General features: G+C 45.6%; 1 protein-coding gene across 1 annotated transcript in view; it reads left to right on the forward strand.

Moving 5' to 3' along the window:
• Positions 1-1,804: 1,804 nt before the first annotated feature.
• The window catches only part of LOC131483082 (A disintegrin and metalloproteinase with thrombospondin motifs 12-like), a 25,372-nt gene continuing 3,189 nt past the window's right edge, over positions 1,805-23,987 (forward strand). Inside the window, exons 1-2 of the mRNA XM_058679998.1 lie at positions 1,805-2,225; positions 14,018-14,379. Coding sequence (XP_058535981.1) covers positions 2,099-2,225; positions 14,018-14,379 — 489 coding nt within the window. The 5' untranslated portion in view covers positions 1,805-2,098. The remainder of the gene's footprint in view (positions 2,226-14,017; positions 14,380-23,987) is intronic.

Here is a 23,987-nt window from a genome sequence, read left to right on the forward strand (position 1 = left end):
GGACCAGTACTGATCCTACCTTTGCAATGTGATCCTTCCTGCTATTAAAAGTAGAAGAAAATAGGAGGAAGGTGAGGAGGACTCCAAGGAGAAGAAGGAACAAAGAGGATGAGGAAGTAGAGAAAGGAAAAGGAAAAAGAATATGGTCAAAAAAGGCAAGTGAAACAGAGTTGTGTCCCAAAGTGATTCTTTAAAACCCTTGTAGACACATTTTGACCGAATTGCCGGGATGTTCACATCTGAATGTATTTCTCCTTGGCTGTGATCCTGTTGCCTGCTATTTATTTGAAAAGAGGAAAGGCTCAGGTCCTCCTTTGGCTGGTCCATGATGATTACACTGCCCGTCATGTAAAACATCAATGGGGGCTTCTAGGTTGCAGGTGGCATTAAGGTCGCTGATGGGTTGATGACATTATCTTGAATAGCCAAGATGGGCTCCCTTGTAACCACAGGGTTTCCTCACGAGTGGAAATAGAAGGATAGAGTGACAGTGACTCTGAAAGAAACGTGCAGGCGGCCACTGCTGACTTTGAAGATGGGGGAAGAGGGCTGGCTGTCGGCCAAAGAATTCTGGCAGCCTCTGGAAACTGGAAAAGGCAAGGAAGCAGACTGCCCCTTAGATCCTCCAGAGGAAAGGAATTTGGCTGTGCTAGCTCACTCTTTGTAGACCAGGAGACTGGTTTCAGATAGCTGATCTGTAGAACCATGCATTTACCACGTGCATTGTTTTAAAGCTACTTAAATGGCCATGTGTGACAGCAGTGACAGAAAACTAACACCCTTGAAAAGTCTGCATGTCTGTGTATCCCAGCCTGAAATCCTTCAGACAAGTCATCCCAGGCCAGGCAGCGCCACCCTATTTGGGCACCTGAAACACTGGGGTTGATTTGGATGCCCTGACCCTATGTACAAGGTTGGGTAAGCTGGGATCTCAAACCTGTTGCTGAATACATGTAGTTGGACAACAACCAAATGGAGCTCAATTGTCTGGGCCAGATTCCTTCTGGATGGCGTAAGGAGGCCTGCTTCAGCCCAGCTGGGAAGATTCTTGGCTGGGTTACTCCAGTAAATTCTCAAGATGCCTGGCATGCATCCTGGTTTGTAGAATTCTCTCACCCAAGTAAAAATTTGTGCCCCACTCCCAACTCCCACCCCATGACTCCTGGCTCCACGAGCAACTTTTTGGGATACACTGGATGAATGAATACCATGGGTCCCTCTTGGACCGTCCTGCATCATTCCCCTCCTGGCTACTTACTGGTGACTGGAAGTGCGCTAGGAAAAATGGGATTATAGAAGCAGAAAGAAACCACAGCTACAGAGGGGCCCTCAGGGGCTCCCCACACTTCATCTCAACCTCACTCTGAACTAGGCAACGAATAAGGTTTCTTTCTTTTTTCTGTTTTTAACGGGAAGCTTACTGATTTTTAAATAGAAATCTTAGTTTATCCTGGAAGGGAATCCCGGAGACCGCTGAGTGGGTGAGGAGTCACGCTCAATACAGCAATGTTAGCAAAAGTTCAAGAATTGGGAGGAGAAACTGCAGCGAAGAGGCAGGGCTGAGATGCGGAGGGGGCTGGGGTATTCCGTCTGCGAGGGGCTACCCTGGGAGTGGGGTGGGGATGTCTCTCTCACCACTTCCTCCAGCGTTGCCCGCCCAGGGTGGCGGTCCCGGGTCTCCCGTATTTGGCCCTCAGTCCGGGGCCCTGGGCGGGGCCGGAGGAGTTCAGGGGTGGGGCGGGAGTGGGAGGCCGGAAAGAAGATGCAGGCAGAATTGGAGAGCTGGCTAGGGACCCCCCTGCGGGCAGGTCCAAGGCGGAGGGTGGGGACCCAGGGTGGGCTGCGTCCTCCAGCTCTGACTCTTTGCACATAGACGCTGTCAGCTGATTCACTCTCCTCTAGGAAGGAGGGGAGGGGAAAAGGTATCTGCCCCCTCCTCCTCGGAAAAGCCAAGGCAACTCAGCGGCTCTGCAGCCTCTCCCTTCCCACGCCTGGACCATGCACTTCTGCACCTTTCTGGCAGGCCACTGGCGACAAGTCTGCTTCCGGAGCTGAGGGCTCAAACTTTCTGACTTTTCTACTCCCCGGCACCCGAACCATGCCATGTGCCCGGAGGAGCTGGCTCACACGCCTCTCCGCCGCAGCTCAGCTTTTTAGCTTCGTGGCGCTTTGTCTTGGGCGACACCTTCAGCCAGGCCTGCTTGGCTTTCCAGATAGGAGGCAAGGTGAGTGGCTTCCCCCCCCCCCCTTCTGTTCCTTTTTAAATCCATGCTGTGGTCGATCTGCTGCAACTCGGGTGCTTCCTCTTCCCTTCCCCCACTCCGAACTCTGCAAAGCGGCTGGGCTAAGCTGTAGGGAAAGCTGAGCTGGGGCCTGAGCGACCCACGGCTTGCTCAAAATTCCAGCTTTAAGTGAATCATTTCTTCATTCATACAGAAAGGTGAGGAGTTTTCCTACAACACTGGGATCTTTCAAAGCCCCCAGGGCTAGTTGGTGGCTTCTTCGTTCTCTTTTCCCTGCTTTTGAATACCACGCTGTTTCAGCTCCCTGCTTTTCAGATATGAAATTGCTTTTTTTTTTTAAAGAATAAAGTTCTAACTGGCGCTGTCGGTCACTGCAGCTTTTGGAGTTGGTTTTAAACGCCTGGGGTGGGAAGGAGAAATGTGATTCCGCTCCCTTGCTGAGCCCCCTTGGCTGTGTTTGGGTTTCCTGGAAAGATTTAGGATTAAGTTGAGGGGGGAGAGAAGAGGGAATTCTCCTCCCTGCTGTCGGGCTTATTTTTCTCTGTCTTGCCTGGCTGATCCTAGATGCGGTTTCTTTTCCCCCAACCGTATGAGGGCCGCAATATTGCAGATGGCATTGGAGATGCGGTGGGTAAGTTGGTACTGTTGGTGAGCCTCATGCCTCCTGAGAGTGGAGTAGGTAGTGCACAGGGAGAGGTATGCGAGCCAGCTTTTCCCTGTACTTGGAAGGGTCAGGGTCACTCTCCTATGGAGGGGACAGGGTGGAGAGCTCCTTGTAACTCTAGGGGCAAGCATCATTGGGCCATCCAACCACTGGGATGCAGGGACCCCGTCACTGTCCTTATTGCCAGCCAAAGGTGGAGCAAGGTTTGCATCCAGATAGCCTGATTTATAATCTTGCAGCAGTGTTATGTAGCAATGAGCACGCCCGCACACACACACAGCTAGGTTTGCATCCAGTAACTCCTGTGTTGGCTGATGACACTTAAGTCTTGTGATGTATCTTGCGGTAGCTTTCTGATAGCCCTTGAATTCCCAAGGCCACATGGGTGCCAAACACCAGCACCCTGGACTTGTGGAGAATTGTTAGGCAGGGTTTTCTGCCTACGTTGCAAAGTTCAAATCCTGCGGGAGACAGCATCTGCTGTGGCTTGATGGGAAGGGAGTCCCTCCCTCCCTCCTCTGCTTTACTTGGAAGCTGGGAGCTGCCAGCACTGGGGTTAGATGTCAATCAGCCAGCATTCGGCCTGTGTAAACGGTCCAGATACGATTTCCCACCCCCATGTTTAAAATAGCAGGGCTTGTTGTTCTTTGGAAAACAGTCCCTTTGTGAGAAGTCTCTCTTCTGGGGCAGCACAAACAAAGGCTGCAAGCCTGGCCCAGGGCATGTGGCGGTGGTTTGCTTCAAAGACACACATCCTCCTGGCGACTGCAGCTTTGCTCGGCAGTGCGTCTGCTTTGCAAGGGAACTGGGGGCAGCCCTGGAGAGCTTACCTTTCTGGAAACTGAGATAAGATTATTTTCCCAATCATGTTTTCAGTGAATGCGCTGAGTTTTTGCTGTTGTAAAATAGCTATTAAGCACTGAGTTAAAAAAAAAGTTTTTATTATTTGAAAGGCAGAGAGAGAGAGGTCTTTCATTTGCTGCTTCGCTCCCTGATACCTTCTCCAGCCAGCTGTGGGTCAAGCAAAAGGTAGGAACTGTAATTTGAGTTTCCCATGAAGATACTGAGGATCCCAAGTACCTGAGTTATCATTTGCCACCTCCCAGGGTGGGCGTGTGCAGGAAGCAGGACGGGAAGCCAGGATTCAAACACAGGCACTCAGGAGTGGCAACAGAGCCATGTGCCCACCGTGACCTCGGGTTTTAGAAGCCTTTGTACCAGTCTTAATCCATTAATTAGTGTATTTCGAAGACATACTTTCAGTGGAAGGGAAAAATTTTAAGCGGACTTCTCTAGTTCTAAAGGGGTAGAGGAGTGGGAGGGAGAGAAAAGGAATGAACACCAATGAGCAAGAGAAGAAATTTTGAGAATTCCCAGGAACAGGATGACCAGAATTTTGCTTTCTAATGTCCTTTTTCACTTCATTTTGCATATTTAAAAATTATTTATTTTTGTTGGAAAATTAGATTTACAGAGATGGAGAGAGTCAGAGAGAAAAATCTTCCGTCTGCTGGTTCACTCCCCAAGTGGCTGCAACTGCCAGAGCTGATCTGAAACCAGGAGCCAGGAGCCAGGAGCTTCCGGGTCTCCCATGTGGGTCAGGTTCCCAAGGCTTTGGGCCACCCTCCACTGCTTTCCCAGGCCACAAGCAGGGAGCTGGATGGGAAGTGGAGTAGCCAGGAGACGAGCTGGCGCCCATATGGGATCCTGGTGTATATAAGGTGACGATTTAGCCACTGAGTCATTGTGCCAGGCCCCCTGTTTGCATTTCAATACTGTTTTTTAATTGTACACAAATTCTGAATACCTAACTTCACAAATTACTTCAGATAGCACTTCCTCCATCCTTATTGTATGTATATATTGTCCTTAAAATTAGCCTGAAATTCTTTTTTCTCTCCTTTTACTTTCTTTTTCTTTCTCTCTTTTTCTTTCAAGATTATTTGAAAGGCAAAGTACACAGAGAGGGGATTGAGAGAGAGAGAGAGAGAGAGCGAGCGAGTGAGCGAGTTCTTCCCTCTGCTGGTATACTCCCCAAATGGCCGCAGCGTCCAGGGCTGGGCCAGCTGAAGCCAGAAGCCAGGAGCTCTTTGCAGTCTCCCACCTGGGTGCAGGAGTGCAAGACCTTGGGTCCTGCTCTGCTGCTTTCCCTGGTGCATTAAGAGGGAGCTGGATCAGAAGTGGAACAGCAAGACTGCAACTTGTTCCCAGATAGGATGCTGGCACTGCAGGGGCAACTTTACCTGCTACACCAATTTTGTTTTTCAACAAATAAGAAAACAATTTTTTGAACAAATAATATATTTTGCTCCAATGAGCTTGTATAAAATTTATAAAAGAATTTAATAAAGCAAAGAACATTGTAGAATAGAGGAATATTAAGAGAACCAATTTTGCCAAATATTCAAATATAATGTAATGACACTCTGATACAGAAATGAAATGGAAGTTGAATAATGATACCAAAACACAGTCAGACAGAAGTACTAAGTTCTTACCTTCCACAGGGCAATTGGATGATGGCAGTTCACAATAATACATTGTATTCTGCATGATGGATTGGTGGAGGGGAGTTGGTAGGCTCCAAGTAGTGAAATAGAAAGGCTAGGTACTTGGTTAGGATTGGTTTGTGTGATGCATATGTGTTGAAATAGTGTGCTCTACTCTGTGAAACTGTACAAGTTTTACATGTTAAATTTAAAAGGAAATACACCCTGCTTAGTTTTGTCAATGAAGAATGGTAGCCCTAGGTGGTCAGTTGATTCTTAACTAACCACATGTCCAGCAACTTCTAGATGCTGCTTTACCAGGGCCCTGCTGGAGTTGCAGAGCCCTCCCATCTCCCCGATGCTGGGTGGCCTCACTGTTTCCTTCTGGTTCTTAGGGTGGGGCTGAGTTAGGGTTTCAGTCCTAAGGAGGAAGTTGGAGACAAATCCTTCCTTTCTGTGACTGGATATGGTTAGGTTTGACCAACTCTGTTAATTGTTTCCATATTGCTCTGTAATGATGACAAGATAGCGGTGATGTCATTCCACAAGGTTTCTTGATCTCATAATTAGATATCAGAACTGGAAGAAATATTAACCTTGCTTGCAATGTACTGGCTGTCTTCTTTAGCCAATAATGTCACCCCATGTAGGCAATAATGTTCTGATCCCTGTATTCCTGCTCCTTGATTTGATAATAAGGTTGCATCCTAATAAGTCCATTACACATTGAAGGCATTTTAGCTGAGAAATGGCTCCAATACACCTAATCTACTAAGAGGCACAGCTTATCAATGCCGTGCCCTGTGCAGTGTCAGTATTTACCCTTGTGAACCTGGGAGTGTTTAAAATAGAGCAGTGTTGCACCGCACAGCCTGACGCAGGAGAAGAACAAAAGTTATGTATTTCAGTAAGGGTTCTACTGAATGTGGGTTTTGTAACATCATCAAGTGAAAACTCCTAAATCAAACCAGTGTACGTCAGGGACCCTTGATACTGATTGAAAAGTCCCAGCTACTACTCCCATCATTGGTTTTTTTTTTGCTCTTGACAACTCTATGAAATCCACAAGCCTGGGACATTAGTTCACATTAGAGATTGCTCTGGGATTGTTCCTGCACAGCTTTATGCAGGAACACAGAGTGTTGCAATGTTGGGAAAAAATATCATCATCATTTATGGAAGACGTTTACAGAGAATTTTTGCCAGGAGGAAATGATTACAGATAATTTCTTAGTGTAAGAGGCTAACTGCCCAGTTCATGTATTGTGTAATTGTAATGAGCTGTTTGGTCAGCAGCTTAGATGCCCTAGGATGCTTCCAGCCCGCTGCAGGGCATCTTACAATGTGGAGGGCAGCACCAAGGTCTCCACATGTCGACTTCTGTGAATTTCTGTAAGGAAAAGAATATTATGATACCTGTACAAGGCAGTTAGGAGAACAGATCTCTGCCTATGACTGCAATTTAGTGTTTTTTTGAGTAAGGAAACTTAAAAAGGCAATCACTGTTGAAAGTAGATGTAAATACAAAGAAAAAGTATAGGGCTCTGCACGGTGGCTTGATTGGCTAATCTTCCACCTTGCATGTGCTGGGATTCCATATGGGTGTCAGGTTATGTCCCAGCTGCTCCACTTCCCTTCCAGCTTGCTGCTTATGACCTGGGAAAGGAGTAGAGGATGACCCAAAGCCTTGAGACCCTGTCCCAAGTGGGAGACCTGGAAGAAGCTCCTGGCTTTGGATCAGCTCAACTCTGGCAGTTGTAGCCACTTGGGGTGTGAACCACCAGATGGAAGATCTTTCTCTCTGACTCCCTTCTCTATTAATCTGCTTTTCCAATAAAAATAATTTGTTTATAGAGTAAGTATGGACTGAACTTACTTAAGTAGCACACATACGGATGATACAGGGAATGAGTGTGGCTCCATGTAGAACAGTGACCCACTTGAAGAGCATAAGTAGTAACAAAAATGAAAACTTTATGTTTAACTACACTTTGTTAAGAACTGGTAGGTAAACTGAGAGTGAAGCTCCCTTGATGTTTTGTGTTTTGAAAGGCTTTTGTTCCCATAGATCGCATTCATTTTCTTAAGTGGTACCATTGAAACTTTTGGTGTGGTGTTTGCAATCTAATTCTTCTTTTAAGATTTTTTTGATTGGAAAGTCAGATTTTACAGAGAAAAGGAGAGACAGAGAGGAAGATATTCCATCCATTGATTCACTTCTTAAGTGGCCACAGTGATTGGAGCTGAGCTGATCTGAAGACAGGAGCCTGGAGCCTCTTCCAAATCTCCCACATGGGTGCAGCGTCCCAAGACTTTGGGCCACCCTCCACTGCTTTCCTGGGCCACAAGCAGGGAACTGGATGGGAAGTGAAGCAGCCAGGATATGAACCAGTGCTCATATGGCATCCTGGTGCATACAAGGCAAGGACTTTAGGCGCTAAGCTACCATGTGGGGCCCTTGAAATCTAATTCTAAACAAGGCACATCGGACGACTCAGGCCTGTCATTTATTTCTGCAGACTTTAGCATGTGGGTTGGTGTAATTGTACTGTGCTCTGGTTCTCAGTCTTCCTGCCTCTGACTGAACTCAGCATTTTGACTGAGAGGCAGTGAGGGTGCAACTGAGAAATATGGGATATTGGGTCAGATTTACTGGGCACAAATCCTTACCTTTCCTGATTGTCATTTTACAGAGGTGGGGTGGAGGTCAGTGTTCAGTCCTTTTTTTTCTGTGACAACAAAATACATTTCTGGGAAATGTATAAAGAAAAGATTGTAACTCATGGCTTTGGAGGGTAGAATTCCCAGATTGAGCAACCACTCAGTTTAGCCTTTTGGATATATGATCTGGTTGATGGATTGTGCTGAGAGCAAACATGTGATCGACAGGAGAAGGAGAGAGAAGGGTTAGAGGGCAGGATGGGAAGCAAGAGGGCTTCAGGTGCCAGCTTAGCCTTTTTAAAAAAGATTGATTTATTTGTAGTGGAAAATCAGATTTACAGAGAGAAAGAGAGACAGAAAGATCTTGCATCCGCTGATTCACTTCCACAGCCAGAGCTGAGCTGATCCGAAGCCAGGAGCTTCTCCAGGTCTCCCAAATGGGTGCAGGGTCTGAAGGCTTTGGACTGTCCTCTACTGCTTTCCCAGGCCACAAACAGAGAACTGGAAGGGAAGTGGAGCAGCTGGGATACGAACTGGCGAACAAATGGAATCCCGGTGCATGCATGGGGAGGACTTGAGGCACTAGGCTACTGTGGTAGAGCCCCAGGCTGTCTTTTTATAGCAATTCATTCTTGTGAAAACCTACCATGGTCCTGTAAGAAACACATGATTTCCTTCTGCGGAATGCACCTTTGTGACTTACACAGATTCCACCACCCCAACACTAATACTAAGGTACTAAACCTCTAGTTCATGGACCTGTGGGTATAACCACAGATAAACCACAGCACCAAAGGGAGTGGTCATAATACTTCCTTGGAGAACTGTGAGGAGGAGGCCAGATCAAACTGGAGGCCTCTTTGCTTCATGCATGACCATAGAAATGATCAAAGTTCCAGGCTTATTGTTATTTCCTGACACCTAGTTCTCATGCTTGTTGCAGCTCTCCTGAATTTTGCTTTCTGTGGGCCAAGGTTGTAGCTTGGTCATCTGTGACACCAGACACCTGCTGAGGGGAAGCCATGGTGCCTTTGGGCTTCTTCCCTGTCTCTCCTGATCCTCTGGTAGCCAGATTTCTATCATTGCATAACAGCAAGGCTAGTGTGTAGCAAGTGAAAGTTACTTGTCATGCACTGTATGCATAGTGGTACATGAATTAATATACTGCAACCTCACAGTCACCCAGGAGGAAGATATTGTTATTATACCATTCTGTAGATGGGGCAACTGAAGTTGAACTGCCATTATAAACTACATTCCAACAGTAGTTGCTGTATTTCCATCCACATCCTTGATTTGCCTCCACTGCAGTTAAATCAGGAGGGAAAACCCAATTAAGAGCAATTTTCATCTTCATCTATGCTGGGTAATTGAAGCATGAAGAAACCCAAAACTTCTTTTCTGTTCAAATTATCTTTCCTGGTGGTGGTGGCAGTGGTAAGGGCAATGCCAGTACCTCTAACCCTGTTACGCTCTTTGCCAAGAGCAGCTGAAATACAAGGGCAAAGAACATGGTTTTGAAATAAAAGGCATGGGGTTTCAATACAAGAGATGTTTTGTTACTTTGCACATTGGCTTTAAAAAGACTTGGTTTACCTATGAAATGGGAATAGCAATCTGTAGCTCAATGTGAAAGTACTCGATGAGGAAATATTTACGGTACCTCGACCATAGCAAGTGATCTCTAAACATGCTCCTGGCTATCATTGTGAACCAGCTTATCTGGATCTCTTAAAAATCGTTAGATCAAGAACACCCAGATCAAAATTTGTTGATTTGATATTTTATTCTTCAGATAATAGATGCTTGGGCAACCTTCAGTTTCTCATTTTATATTTGAAAATCATGTTATATTTTTGACAGGCAGTTTGTTTAAGGGATTATTTAGGTAAGGAAATTATGGAAAAAAGATGCATTGGTCTCCAGATAAACGGAAGTAGCACCTAAACCCAGTTCATCCCCTCTGTTTTCCCCAGTGCAGTTCTTCTAGTGCAGATCTCTGTTCTTCTGGCTCAGATCTTCTCTGCTCTGGGTGGCGTGGACAGCAAATTCCAGTGCTGCCATTGAAGCTGCTGCCTATGTCTGGTCTGCTTTTTCTTATGCTCTTTCCACCTATTGGCACTTCCATGGGCCTGCCACCGGAAACCCTTTGCCTTCTCATGGCTCCCTACTTGACTCTTGCTGCCGGTCCTCCTCTTCAAGAGCTTCCTAGCATCCTCTGGGAATCTGGTAGGAATGCCTTCTTTGGGGCTGCCTCTGCCCTTAGGATGCAGCCCCAGGCAGCACTGCACTGGGAGTAGTTGGTGTCCAACTGCCTGGGGTCTGGACATTGGTCTTCCCTCTGTGCTAGACATTCTTCACAGCATGTCACCTCTCCCCTTCTATCCTTGTCACTGACTTGTCTTGAACTGGGAAAAACAACTTGGGAAACAGGAATTCGGAGAAAAAAACAATCACACCCCAAATCTCATTCTCATGACGATTTTCATATTTCTAGCTGATCTCAAAAGGATTTGTGTGCAATGTTTTTTTCTTTTAAAGGTTTATTAATTTTTATTGAAAAGGCAGATTTATAGAGAGAAGGAAAGGCAGAAAAATTTTCCATCCACTGTTTTGTTCCCCAGGTGGCTGTGATGGCTGGAGCCGAGCCAATCTGAAGCTCGGAGCCAGTAGCCTCTTCTGCATCTCCTATGCAGGTGCATGGTCTCAAGGCTTTAGGCCATCTTCTGCTGCTTTCCCAGGCCACAAGCAGGGAGCTGGATGGGACATGAACCAATGCCCATGTGGCATCATGGTGCTGAGAGGTGGAGGATTAACTGAGCCATCACATCAGGACCCTTGTGTGCCTTTTTGTACATCCCACAGTTAGAATGATAGTGGAGATGCAGTTGTAAATTTATTGGCTCTTGACTGTTAAATCTTACTTTTCTCTTATTTCAGGCAATTAAATATCCCAATGTATCATTTTGATATATGAGCTTACATAATTTATCTCATTAGAACACATCTTTAAAATACGCAATTGCTTTAAAACTGCATTTGTTGGGCTCTTCTTTGTGACAGCCTGAATTAATTATGGCCACTTTCTGGGCAATACAAATGAGAAAATTTTTAACTCCCTTCAGTTTTCAATAGGCCAAAGTTTATTCAACTTGGAGTACGACGATTTAGAATTCACTTTAAAGAATGTTGCGACTTTTGGTTTGTGTACCCCTTCAATTAATCAGTAACAGCTTTTTGGAGAAATAATCTGTTAGGAAAGACACTTCTGCTGCTTTGATAGACATGCAGAGGTTTGCCTGTGTCACAGTGTATTAGTATTTTTCATTCTGTTCCAGCTTCTGCAGGGATCTTAAGCGTCAAGGGTAAAAGGTCAATTCCCCCAGTGTACTTCAAAAGGGATTGCTGATCATGGGTCCGGGCATGCCAAAGGTGCTTCTTAGCCCTGCACCCCTCTGGTGTGCCCATGAAGTGGGAGAAAGTACATACAGACTTTCTTCAGGACAAAGTGAGGGGGCAGGGGTGCTCTCTCCACTATGCCCCCAACGCCGGGCAAGTTACACAGCTGGGTCAGGTCTAACCGGGGACTTGAGCGTGGGTGAGCCCTAATGACAAAGCCCCTCCCCCCCCAACCTGGGAGAAGGGATTGGAATCTGGAATTGACCCTACCCAAGGCCCCACTGCGGGCTGATAGCTCTGTCCAGTGGAATGAGACTTTCTCAGCCCCTGAGTTCTCTCCAGTGCTCCTACCTTGGAGGCATTATTGTAACAGATGAGAAGAACAAAGCATGGGAAACAGGATGGGAGCTGGCTACCTCCACCCCTCACCTGGCCATTCCTCTCTTCACTCAGGTCTGCATTTGGAAGGGCCGGTCAGTCCTACTAGATGAGCCCAGACTTTTCTGGTTAAGTGAGTGGGAACAAGAGAGGACCGAGTCAGTTAGACTCCCCAGTCCATGGCACTCTGACATTATTTGTGCAAAAGTCCTCTGCTGTCTTGCATATTTGTGCATGTTTATGTCCAACTCCTGCTCCGGTTCCTCTCTATGGAAACCACTTTAACGGGTTCCACCTGCAGGTTTTGGTCTTGTGTGTTCTGTTCAGCTTTCTACTTGAGTGTGTGCCTTTTCTATTGATGTAAAGAGCTCAACTTTACACCAACTTGTCTTCTTTTCCACTCAGCACTGCTTTTACAACATATATGTGTTGTCATGTGATCTCTTGGGCCTGAGTACTGCCACTGGAAGTCATGAACCTGGACTTGTCTACTGACTTTTTCTCCCGAGGAGGAAATCTTTGTGCTTCACACAATACTTGCTGCAAGGCAAAGGGGACCATCCTATCAAGCATGCTTGAAGTCTATTGTTTGGAAAGCAACAGAGCTGTTTTAGAATGTACCCCCAGTGAGTCAAATTCTTTTCGTTGATCAGCCGTGAAAGTGTTCAGTGTTACATCTAGGAACTGCACATCTATGTTGTGCAAAATTCTGGCCTCCCAGAGATTCGAGGATACACAATACAGGAAACAAACAGCGATGCAAAGGAAGGTTGGTTTGGAAGGACAGAAAATAAGATCGGGAGGGAAAGGAGAGAACTTTGGCCAAGGCACAGGGGAGTGAAGAGGACAGCTGGACTCTAAAGTGACAGGTTTTTGGTAGACACAAAAGACAGTCTAGTCAGGGAGATAGCATGAGCAAGCAAGTTAGGAAGTTAGGAGGAGCCATGGCAGCTATAGCGGGGAGAGGAGGCAACCCACGCAATCTTTTCTGGTTTTGGGTCGGTTGGTTTCCTTTTTTTCTTAAAGATTCATTTTTATTGCAAAGTCAAATATGCAGAGAGAAGGAGAGACAGAAAGATCCTCCGTCTGGTGATTCACTCCCCAAGTGACAGCAATGGCCGCTACTGTGCCGATCTGAAGCCAGGAGCCAGGAGCTCCTCCAGGTCTCCCATATGGGTGCAGGATCCCAAGGCTTTGGGCTGTCCTCGACTGCTTTCCCAGGCCACAGGCAGGGAGCTGGATGGGACATGGGGCCGCTGGGATTAGAATCGGTGACCATATGGGATCCCGGCGTGTTCAAGGTGAGGACTTTAGCTGCTAGGCCACTGTGCCGGGCCCTCGGTTTGTTTTCTGTTTTTGCCTGAAGCAAGGAGTGTGTGGTATAGAGTAATGATACATTTCCTAGTAGTTGGAGTCTTTGCTACTCTCAAATATTTGGATAAGGAGACATGGGGGGGGGGGGGACTACATTTGCTAAGTGTAGAGATATTTATTCATAATTCTTGTTTTTTCTGCATCTTTCATCCTTTTTCTCAAAAATTAACTTCTCATTTAGTTCCTTTGTTTCTATAAATCTTTTGAAGTCCCCTTATATGTGAAATCCACAAGTACTTGTTTTGCAGCTTTGCAAGTGGCAAGTTTGATATTGAAAGTCTTTGTCTCAGACCATAATATGTTCCCTGTCATCTTATTCTGAGCATTTTATAAACACTCCAGAGTTCCTATAGGTATGTTTTGCTCCGTGATGGGCCCCTCTCAGGCTGCAATTGTAGGAGGTTTAGTCCTGCAGTCTCCTTGTGAAGAACAGTGGGGCTGTATGTTTGCGTTCAGGGACTCGGGGCCTCCTGTTCGTCATGCTGATCTCGTCCCTGTCCTGCCAGTGTGCCTGGTGAATGAAACCTTGTCTTCATTTTTCTCTAATCAAGCAGCTGCTCTCCAGAGCCCTCCCTTGGCATCTATTCAAGACTGCTACGTGTCAGTCAGGAGGAGGAAGCGTTGTGAAAATCTAAGTTATCCAAGCTTGGCAGCATTTCATGGTGCGAAGGATCTTGAGGCTCCAAGTTGACAGAGGGGATTTGCAATCAACCAGCTGGAATATAAGCTCTCAGTGGAAATGGGTTTACCTGGCTGCAGACCCAGCCTGATCTTGCCATTTCTGATTCTTGTGTCTCTTTTTCTTTCAGCGCGTTTTCTCGAGGGTCTGCCCGAATACCACGTGGTGGGGCCTGTCCAGGTAGATGCCAGTGGGCATTTCCTGTCCTATGACCTGCACCACCCCACCACCGGTGGCCGGAGGAAGAGAGACTTGGACGATTCAGATGACCGGGTGTATTACAGAATTTCACATGAGGAGAAGGACCTGTTTTTTAACTTGACAGTGCATAAGGAGTTTCTTTCCAACAACTACATTGTGGAGAAGAGATATGGGAACCTCTCCCATGTACAGATCGTGGCTCCCGTGGGGCCCCGCTGCCATCTCAGGGGCACGATTGTACAGCAGGGCACCACGGTTGGGACAGCAGCCCTCAGTGCTTGTCATGGACTGGTGAGTGCCTGGGGCCCTCCTCTCCTTCTGTCTCTAGAGGGATCCTAATGGCTCAGCTCGTGGAGCCCCCACCAGCGGGTTCACAGGCGACATTAACACAGGGGGACTGACCTCCTGTGATGTAGTGTTTCTGGCTTCAAGGGAGTTTGGGTGGAAGTGTATAAAAAATCAAGGGCAGTGAAATTGGGAGGTTTCCATCAGAGAAGGCAGAAAGACCTCCAGCTAGGAGTGCTAGCGGAGAAACAGGGAGGGTTTGAGTTGGGTCTGCATCCTCTGAAGCAGCTCTGAGGTTCTGCTTGACTTCCTGGCTGGCCAGTGCCTTTGGAATGAACAACACTTGGATTTGGACTGAGTGCGAGTCTATAATGATGGTTTCCTAGTTGAAGTAGGGATTTTGCCATCCGCCTTCATGGGGGACTTTCTTCTGGCCTCCTGCGGTGCTCAGTTGAGCCAGCTGGGCGTCGTCCTGCCGGCAGGGTTCATACTCCTCTGGCCTTGCTCTGGGTTCCCATGCATCTGCTACGATGGGCATCAGTGGAACTTGATGCCTCAGGACTCAGGGGAGAGGAGGAAAGGGGCCCTCATTTGCAAGGGCAGTGCCTGGAAATGGCAGGATCCATGAAAAATGTTTGCAAAGGTAACCGTGCTACAGGCAGCACAGCTGTGGAAACTTATGGCTCATTACTAAGTATGCAAGTCACATTCATGCTTCTGAGCCCCTAGGAACTGAAACCTTTTTCTTTTTTTCTTTTTTTTTTTTTTTGGTAAGCTAGAGCAGGATGGCCTGTGGAGCTGCAGAATAAACTCACCTGAGAGCTCAGTAAAAAGACAAATCTGGGCCCAGTGCGGTAGCCTAGTGGCTAAATCCTAGCCTTGCACATAATGGGATCCCATATGGTTCGTGTCCCAGCTGCTCCATTTGTGGCCTTGGAAAGCAGTAGAGCATAGCTTAAAGCCTTGGGACCCTGAACCCATGTGGGAGACCCAGAAGCTCCTGGCTCCTGACTTTAGATCTGCTCCAATATGGAGAGACCAAGATCTCCCATCTGCTGATTCACTCTCCAGGTGGCTGCAATGGCTAGAGTTGGGCTGATCCGTAGCCAGTAGCCAGGAGCTTCTTCCAGGTCTCCCATGTGGGTGCAGGGTCCCAAGGCTTTGGGACATCCTTTACTGTTTTCCCAGGCCACAAGCAGGGCGCTTGATGGGAAGTGGAGCAGCCAGAACACAAACTGGCAGCCTTATGGGATCCTGGTGTATGCAAGGGGGAAGGGAGGAGTTAGCCACTAGGCCAGCACGCTGGCTCCAATACATCTTAAAAAAAAATCGAGTGCGTCCAAAGCTCTGGCAATGGGCAGACGCACACTTCTGGGTGTGTTCATTAGCAATTTGGCTCTAACTCCAAAATGTACAATTCCCCCTCTTTAAACTCAATTCAGTGGCTTTACATTTATTTACTGAGGTTGGAACCATCAGAATCAGTTTTAGAGCATTCTCATTAGTCCAGAAATAAAGCTGTACTCTCCAAGTGCCCATCCCTGGCTTCCCAGGCTTAGGAAACCATCTATCTAAAGATTTGTCTAAAGATTTGCCTATTGGAAGCCTATGTTTAAAAAAAGTTGTTATCAATAACTGTACATTTATATGGGTTGCAGTGCAGCATTTCAGTGCCTGCTTGGCATGTGTGGTGATCCATCAGTATTTTTCATTTTTTGATGTTAGGATTGAAGCCTTGGCACTCCTGACTTCCTATTTACTTATAAAATACATAGCAGGTGACTGAACTGCAGTCACATCACCATGCTGTAAAACAATAGGAACTTGTTCTGTTAACACTGGCTCAACTTTCATCATCTAAGCCTCCCGTGTCTTCCTCTGCTTCCAGCCTTTAGTAAAGCATTCTGTCTCCAGTTAAAGGTTTTGCCTCACTTTTAGCTTCTTTATATGAGGGGTTGAATAGATTTTTATTTCTTTATGCATAAGTGGAAATCCAGTTTTCACGTAAGGAAAAACTTGAGAAAATTTTGTTGTGTGAAACCTGTTTTACCAAGTTCTCAGGAGCCTTTGCGAGGACCTGGGCTAGCTCAGCTGTTCTTCATTATGGCTCTACATTGGGATCTCCTGGGATATTTTAAAATGTGTCCATGCTCTGAACTCAACATCCCACATATTCTGGCTTAACTGGCCTGAGGGCAGAGCTCAGACATCAGCATTCTTCATGCTTCTGGCAGATTTTCGCGTGCCCTGGGTGTCACCCAGGTTACCAGGAGTACGTGCTGATTGCGGTATGCCTCCCAGTCCGTGTTCCGTGGTCCTTGTGGGTTCAGAACACAGCCTTCCCCTGCAGGTCTGGCTCTCAGGCTCCCCAGCTGACTTGGGGGTCAGAGCAGCTGCTCTACATTATGCTTTCCTTTCATCCTTTCTTAAGGGGATTGCGTGCTATTTAGCATTATTTCAAACTTGAGGAGAGAATCCTGGGAGCTACTCCATTTTCAGAAGGTGCCAAGGAACAGTGAGTACCTCTGTCTAGGCACTTTCAGATGCAGGGTTTGGAATCATATTGTATGAAGCGCAGATATGTGGTGAGCGATAAGACGATAGATTTCCACAAGCAAATCATTAAATGTGTTTGCCAGAGGAAAGGCCCCGCTGGAATTACAAGCATTGTGGAGCCTTTCTTACTGCATGAGAGGTTATAAAAAAGACAAGGCATCAAAAACCAAATGAGTATCTTCTCTGTATGTGACCAGCCCCTTGGCTGGCTTCAAGTTTGATTGCACATGTGTCATTGCTTGCTCCTACTTGCCTAACATGGTCTTGGTGAGATGGATGGTGGTTAGATTCTTGTCTCCTTTCTCTGGATGGTGCGTCTGAGGATTGTCTGCAGGTATGTCTGCTCCCCGTTTCTCACCCAGGAATGGGCTGAGGTATGCTTTGATTCACAAGGTGCTCGGCTTAGGAGCTGACAGGTTCGAAGTCTTTTGCTTCTCCTAATAGAGGAGCAGGTGTTTAAACTATCTTAGGAAGGAGGCATTTTCATGTAGCCCAGGACATCCACCTGTTTTCCTGGAACTCAGGCCGGGCATATTCTTAGTTTCAGATGTGGCATCGGATTCAGATGTTGGAAACTGTTTTGTCTTGGAGTTGTCTGTGGTTTGAAGGCCCATGTAGAAGCCAGATAATTTCAAACTGAAGATCCTAGAAAATCCCCTGTAGGAAGCGGTGGGACAACTTCTTTTCCCCAATTAATGTCTCTGTTATAGCTCTGGTCCCCTACTCGAAGGGACCTCCAAACCTGGGCAGCCCATGATCCTGGCCTTGTGACACTCCTGTCTGTCATGGCTATCATTTTCACTGCTCTTTGCTCTTCAATGCCCTCATGACTTTGGTTGGATATTTTTATGTTAGGCCATTCTAAGCTCTTTGATGTAGACAGTGTTTTTCAGGGTGGACTCCCTTGATCCTCAGCTGGAGTGATGTTCTTCACCAGGTGGGTTGGCTGCTGCAGGGGCCCTGAAGGATTGGCCTCAGGACAATTTGTTGTCAGTGTTTCAGTTAGGAGTCTGCACCGGGTGGACAGTGGAAGATGTTGAAGACCCCTCACTCAGGCATGATATAGGTTGGTGCTCTGAGTTTTCATGCAACAGTCTGCTCCCTCAGTGGCCTTGTCTAGGCACTCACACTCTGGACTCTAGGATATTAGAAATAAGAATACTGCTCATTCTTGCTCACAGAATCTCTCAGGTCTGGTTTTAATAATGTGAACACAGTTCTTGGCTCTTTCATAAATCCTTGCCTCAATTCCTGTCCCTCGTGCAAAATTAAGTCCTCATTCCTGATCCAACTGCCTGCTCATGGATTTCACAAAGGTCATCCAACCTCCACTTCCACTCAGCTCTCTGGCCTTGTCTCCTTTCTGTTTTGGCGCGCATGGAGATTTTCAGTCTTGTTTTGAACTTGGATATGCATTATAATTTTGGAAGAGCCATTTTCTTTGTTTTTTAAAATTGAACATTAAAAATTAAAAGATTAACTAAAAATTAGAAGATTTGTAGATTCACATATTAGAATGAAGGCAAAGAGATTGCCATGTTCCCTTTATCCGTTTTTCTCTGGAGGTTGTATCTTGCACAATTCACTCTGGACCATAATAGACAGGGTTTTGATGTTGGTACAGTAAAGATACTGGACAACTCCATCACAAGAAGCACTCTTGGGCCTGGTGCAGTAGCTTAGCAGCCAAAATGCTTATCTTGCACATGCTGGAATCCCATATGGGCACTGGTTCTAATCCCGGCAACCCCACTTCCCATCCAGCTCCCTGCTTGTGGCCTGGGAAAGCAGTCGAGGACGGCCCAAAGCTTTGGGACCCTGTACCCATGTGGGAGACCTGGAGGAGGTTCCTGGCTCCTGGCTTTGGATTGGTGCAGCTCTGGCTGTTGTGTCTGCTTGGGGAGTGAATCATTGGATGAAGATCTTCCTCTCTCTTTCCTCCTCTCTGTATATCTGAATTTACAATAAAAATAAATAAACAAATTAAAAAAACCCACTCTTGTTGTGTGTCTCTAGCCATGCCTTTTCTTTACTGCTCTCTCACTCTATATTCTCATTTTACATTTAAATCTGTGATTCATTTTGAATACATTTTTGAATGAGACATCAGGCTTAGAGATTCTTCTATTTTTCCTTGTTCTCTCCTTCCCTCCCTCCCTGCCTTTCCCCCATTTTAAAAAAATTCTCTCTTAAAAGTATATTTATTTGAAGGGCAAAATGACTGGGATGGAGGGAGAGCTCTTCCCTCCACCAGTTCACTCGCAGTTGGCCACAACAGCCTGAATAGAGCCAAGCCGAGCCAGAACCAGGTTCCAGGAACTCCCTCCGCGGCCTTCCAGGGTATGCACTCGCAGTGATCCGGATCAGAAGTGGGGGCAGCTGGACTCACTCAGGTTTTCTACCAAGAGAAGCAGGAATTCCAAGTGGCAGCGTAACCCACCGCCCCTCCTTTGCTTTTGGTCTCTGGTTGTCTGATTGCTCCAGCGAACACTGCCTTTGCTCTATTAAGTTGATTTTGAACTTCTACAAAGAAAAAGAAATCGGTTGGATATATATTTTATATATAAGATATATAAGATATATATTTTTAGAAGAGAATATAAAATTCAAACACACACACACACACACATATTACCTTATTTACTTATATGCTTAATCTTAAAAGCAGGTATACTGATTTTCCCCATTGTGTTGTCTTTTATTGTAGTGATTCCAGTGCCTTTGCTTTGCCATATGCATTTTGGGATGTTCTGTGTTCCAAGACCTGCGGAGATAGCAGTTTTATTAAACCTGCACGCTACTTGGGTGGTAATTGACAACTTTGCTGTGTTGTCTTTGAATCCATGAACATGATGACACTTTCTATTTAGTTAGTTCTTTGATTTCATTCACGTTACGTAGTTTCATAGTATGCTAGTTTCATATGTATTTTGTTAGAGTTACAGCTAAATATTTCACTTAAACTGTTGGGGTTTAATAAATCCAAGCAAGTCTCCAAAGCAAGTGAAATGGTTTTAATTTCTAGTCCAGGGGCAACCTCTTGCCATAAGCAAGAAGTGCCCCGAACGAAGTAAGTGTGAGGTTTTATAGTAAGTATCTATCAGAGAATCAAAAGCTATGTGACAGTGAGCAAGTACATGATTAGGGGCTAACAGTGACACAAAACAAAACATGCTTTTGGAAAATTGTAATGGTGCTTAGAAACATTATGGGAGGGAATGAGGTTGCTCTAACTAGTGTTCATGATGAACATATGGGAAAAGAAGCTTAAATATGTGATTTAGTAAAAACAGAAGGTGGAACACAGTGGCCAAGTGTACCCATTCAGTTATTATCCAGGATTTGGATCTATGTTGTTGGCATGGGGAACTCTCACCAACATTGCTGCCTCTTCCTATCAGCTTCTTGAATTCTTATCGTCTAGCAGGTGTGCCAAACAATAGTCTCTTGTTTGATGTCTCCATATAAGCAGTTGATAAAAACTGGTTTTCTGGACCATAAAAAGGCTGGGACAGATGAGACAGTTGGCTTTATTTTTTTTCTCTTCCACCACCATGGAGAATAACCTTGTGATGCTAAATTTGGGTTTAAAAAAAAGGAGATATTAATATTATAAATATTTTCTTGCAGGTATGGAGTATTCCAAGTTGGTATTCAATGTCTGGGTGTAAAAGGGCAGTGGTAAAATGAATATCTGGCTTCCTTCTAAGCTTTGGGGGTGGGGCTGGAATACTGTCTGTGGCGATGGGGGCCACAGATGGCAGTACACCTGCAAATGATACAAGACTTCCACTCCTTGTGACTGCCTTCTGTTCTTTTTTTTTTTAAAAAAATAATGATGGATTGGTTGATGTTAAAGGTACTGTGACAGCAGAGAGGAGACAGATCCACTGATTCACTGCCCAGATGCCTGCAGCAGCTGGGTCTGGACCAGGTTGAAGTTAGGAGCCAGGAACTCCATTTGAGTCTCTGTTACATGGGTGGCAAAAACCCAAGTATTTGGGCCATCACCTGCTGTCTTCCTGCATTAGCAGGAAGCTGAATCTGAAGCAGGGGCGGGATTTAAACAGGTGTTCCAATATGGGAAGCAGATATCCGAGTGGCCCTTCGCTTATTGTGACACAACTACTGTCCCTTCTGCTAAGTCCAGTATCCTTGACATGGTGAATTGGGAATTCAAAAGGAGTGAACATAGGCTTTTCTCTCAACATCTCCACTACAGCAGTTCTGTCTGTTACTGTCTTTGATTATGCCTGATTATTTCTTTTGTATCCTTTTGAATAGTCACACATTCTAAATTGCTCTCGCAACAAGCATACACAATAAAAACACCCTCCTGGAATTGCTTTTATTTAAATATTTGTTGAGTTTGCTTAAGTTCCTCTTTGAGGTATTTCAGAGATTAATTCACAGAGTGGCTGTCACGCACCAGTGCTTCCTGCTAAGTTTCTTAAACTCTCACACTGCCTGTACGCCTTTAGACACTCTCCAGTAATATTACAGTTAAGTTAGCTGCCAAGGCAGTAACACAAATTTATCAGATTTCATCTTCAAAGGCCTCACTGATGTAATTGATTGCCCCTCTTCCTTTACCAATCCACTCTGCTCTTGACCGCTAGTGTCTAGTTAATAGGCAGAGTTTTCTCTGAAATTTTCCCCCTTCATTTGATTTTTACTTTGGCCTCAAGCAGTTTTCAAATGCACAGCTTCCACAGTGTCTCATTGGGGCATCACATAGCACTAGCTTACTTCTAAGCAGGCTTGCTTTCTTTTGATAAACCTTCAGAAAATATAGTTTTTTTTTTTTAAATTAAGTTGCATTTGAGTTTTCCTCTTTTTGATCCTTTAGCATCCACAGCTCATCCCTAAGGACTGATTTTTTTTTTTTAAACTGGTTGTGGGTTTTCTGGGCTTTTCCTTGGACTTCCCCTTGTCTGCTGTTTTTGTTTTAGTTGTTTGGTATTTTATGTTTAGCAGATTGAAGAAGAAACCCAAGAGGTTGACTGTTATCTGCCAATGAGTCAGGGTTTACTGAGACAGTGGAGTAGATTGGGATGTGTGTGTGTGTCTGTCTTTGCCTGCCTGTCTGTCCATCCTTGTAATGGAGTTTGTGTGCATTGGAAAAAGGAGGATGGCTAATGTAGAATAAGTCAACAGAAAGGAGTTTCACCTGAACTGGTGCAGAAGAAAAGGATGAGACAAGTTTGGGCTGCTAAGATGTAAAGGCCTCCTTGGCACTCATTTATTTTAAGTTAAAATGGAGCAGTGAGCACATCCGACCCTGGAGGATGATGTTGGTGGGAAAGTGGGCTACAATCCAGTTTTCCAGTGTCCCTGCTAAGCAGATGTTTGTTCTGACTGAATAGTTGTGTTGATAGTTGCCTTGGCAATAAGCAAGGATGGAATTGAGCTATATTACTAAGTCTTTCCTCTGGAAAGGATTTCAACTCTTACTAGTTAATGCTATTAATATAATTCCTCATAAAGGGATTCAAGTTCATTAGTAGGCTTTTTTTCCTTTTTATGTTTATCTTGAAATCAGTCCACTGTGGTTTAGGCATGAGACTTCAGAAGGATATTTCGTTCATCAGAAGCCTTGGACTTGGAGTTGGGAGACCTGAATGTTAGGTCTGAATTCTCCTGTCATGCTGGGAGCTCCCAGAGAAGCCCATTATTAACACTCAAGGTTCCAACTTCCTCATCTGCGGAATGAAGGCTGCATAATTTCTTTTTTTTTTTTAAAGATTTATTCATTTTATTACAGCCAGATATACACAGAGGAGGAGAGTCAGAGAGGAAGATCTTCCATCCGATGATTCACTCCTCAAGTGAGCCGCAACGGGCCGGTGCGTGCCGATCCGAAGCCGGGAACCTGGAACCTCTTCCGGGTCTCCCACGCGGGTGCAGTGTCCCAATGCATTGGGTTGTCCTCGACTGCTTTCCCAGGCTACAAGCAGGGAGCTGGATGGGAAGTGGAGCTGCCGGGATTGGAACCGGCGCCCATATGGGATCCCGGGGCTTTCAAGGCGAGGACTTTAGCCACAAGGCCATGCCGCCGGGCCCAAGGCTGCATAATTTCTAAGACCTCACAGAATGTAGGAACCCTGAAGTGTAGGCCTGTGTGGTGACTGGAAGAAAAACTGGTATATTGTTGCTAGCTTTATTAGTGGTTAGGCAAGGTCTTCTCGGTGAAAATGGAAACTGGACGATGGAAAAGTTAAAAGGAAAACATTATCATAAAGTTTTTATCATACACTTTATGATAAAGCCAAGCAGTGTGGCAGGTAGATGTTTTTGCAAAACCTTTTTCTGTGCTGTGGGAAAGGATGGAGTCAGGAGGAGGGCATTGAAACTTCCCATGTGATGTGGAAGCTTCCTTGATAAAAGCCCCTTGGGTTTCTGAGACAGGCCGAGTTCAGTGGTGCTATAACTTTAGGAAGATTGTCTCTGAAATGGGAAAGGGGGCTAGCACAATCTCTTTCCTTGGCTGGTTGTGAGGCTAGACTGAGATGGTGTACATGTGACATGTGGTATAGGCCATGTGGAAGATCCTGCCAGTGAAAGGCAATGATGAAGTTTCCCAGAAGGTTTTGCAGGCAGTTTGTCTGAAGTTTATTTCATCTTCTATCTTCATGAAGCTTTCTGCTGAGTTGTTGTTTCTGATTCAGAGATGTCTGAGAGTGGGGGACCTCCAGAGTCAGAAAATCCCTATTTACTGCTGAACCATGGGTCTGCACCTGCAGGCACAGAACCTAGAAGCTTATGGGAAGAGTGAGTTAAAATCTTGTGGTGGCTCTTCTCACAATAGACAAGGTAAGAAGATATGATCTAAGGTATGTTTTCCCCTTTATTTACACTGTTTGAACAGATGATACAGTCACATGCAATGGCTTTTTTTAAAAGAAGATTTGTTTTTATTGGAAAGTCAGATTTTATGAGAGGAGAAACAAAGAGAAAGATCTTCCATCTGCTGGGTTACTCTCCAAGTGGCCACAAGCAGCCAGAAATGAGCCAGTCCAAAATCAGGAGCCAGGAGCTTCTTCTGGGGGTCTCATGTA

Source organism: Ochotona princeps, chromosome 23, assembly GCF_030435755.1.
Source record: "Ochotona princeps isolate mOchPri1 chromosome 23, mOchPri1.hap1, whole genome shotgun sequence".
Taxonomy (NCBI): domain Eukaryota; kingdom Metazoa; phylum Chordata; class Mammalia; order Lagomorpha; family Ochotonidae; genus Ochotona; species Ochotona princeps.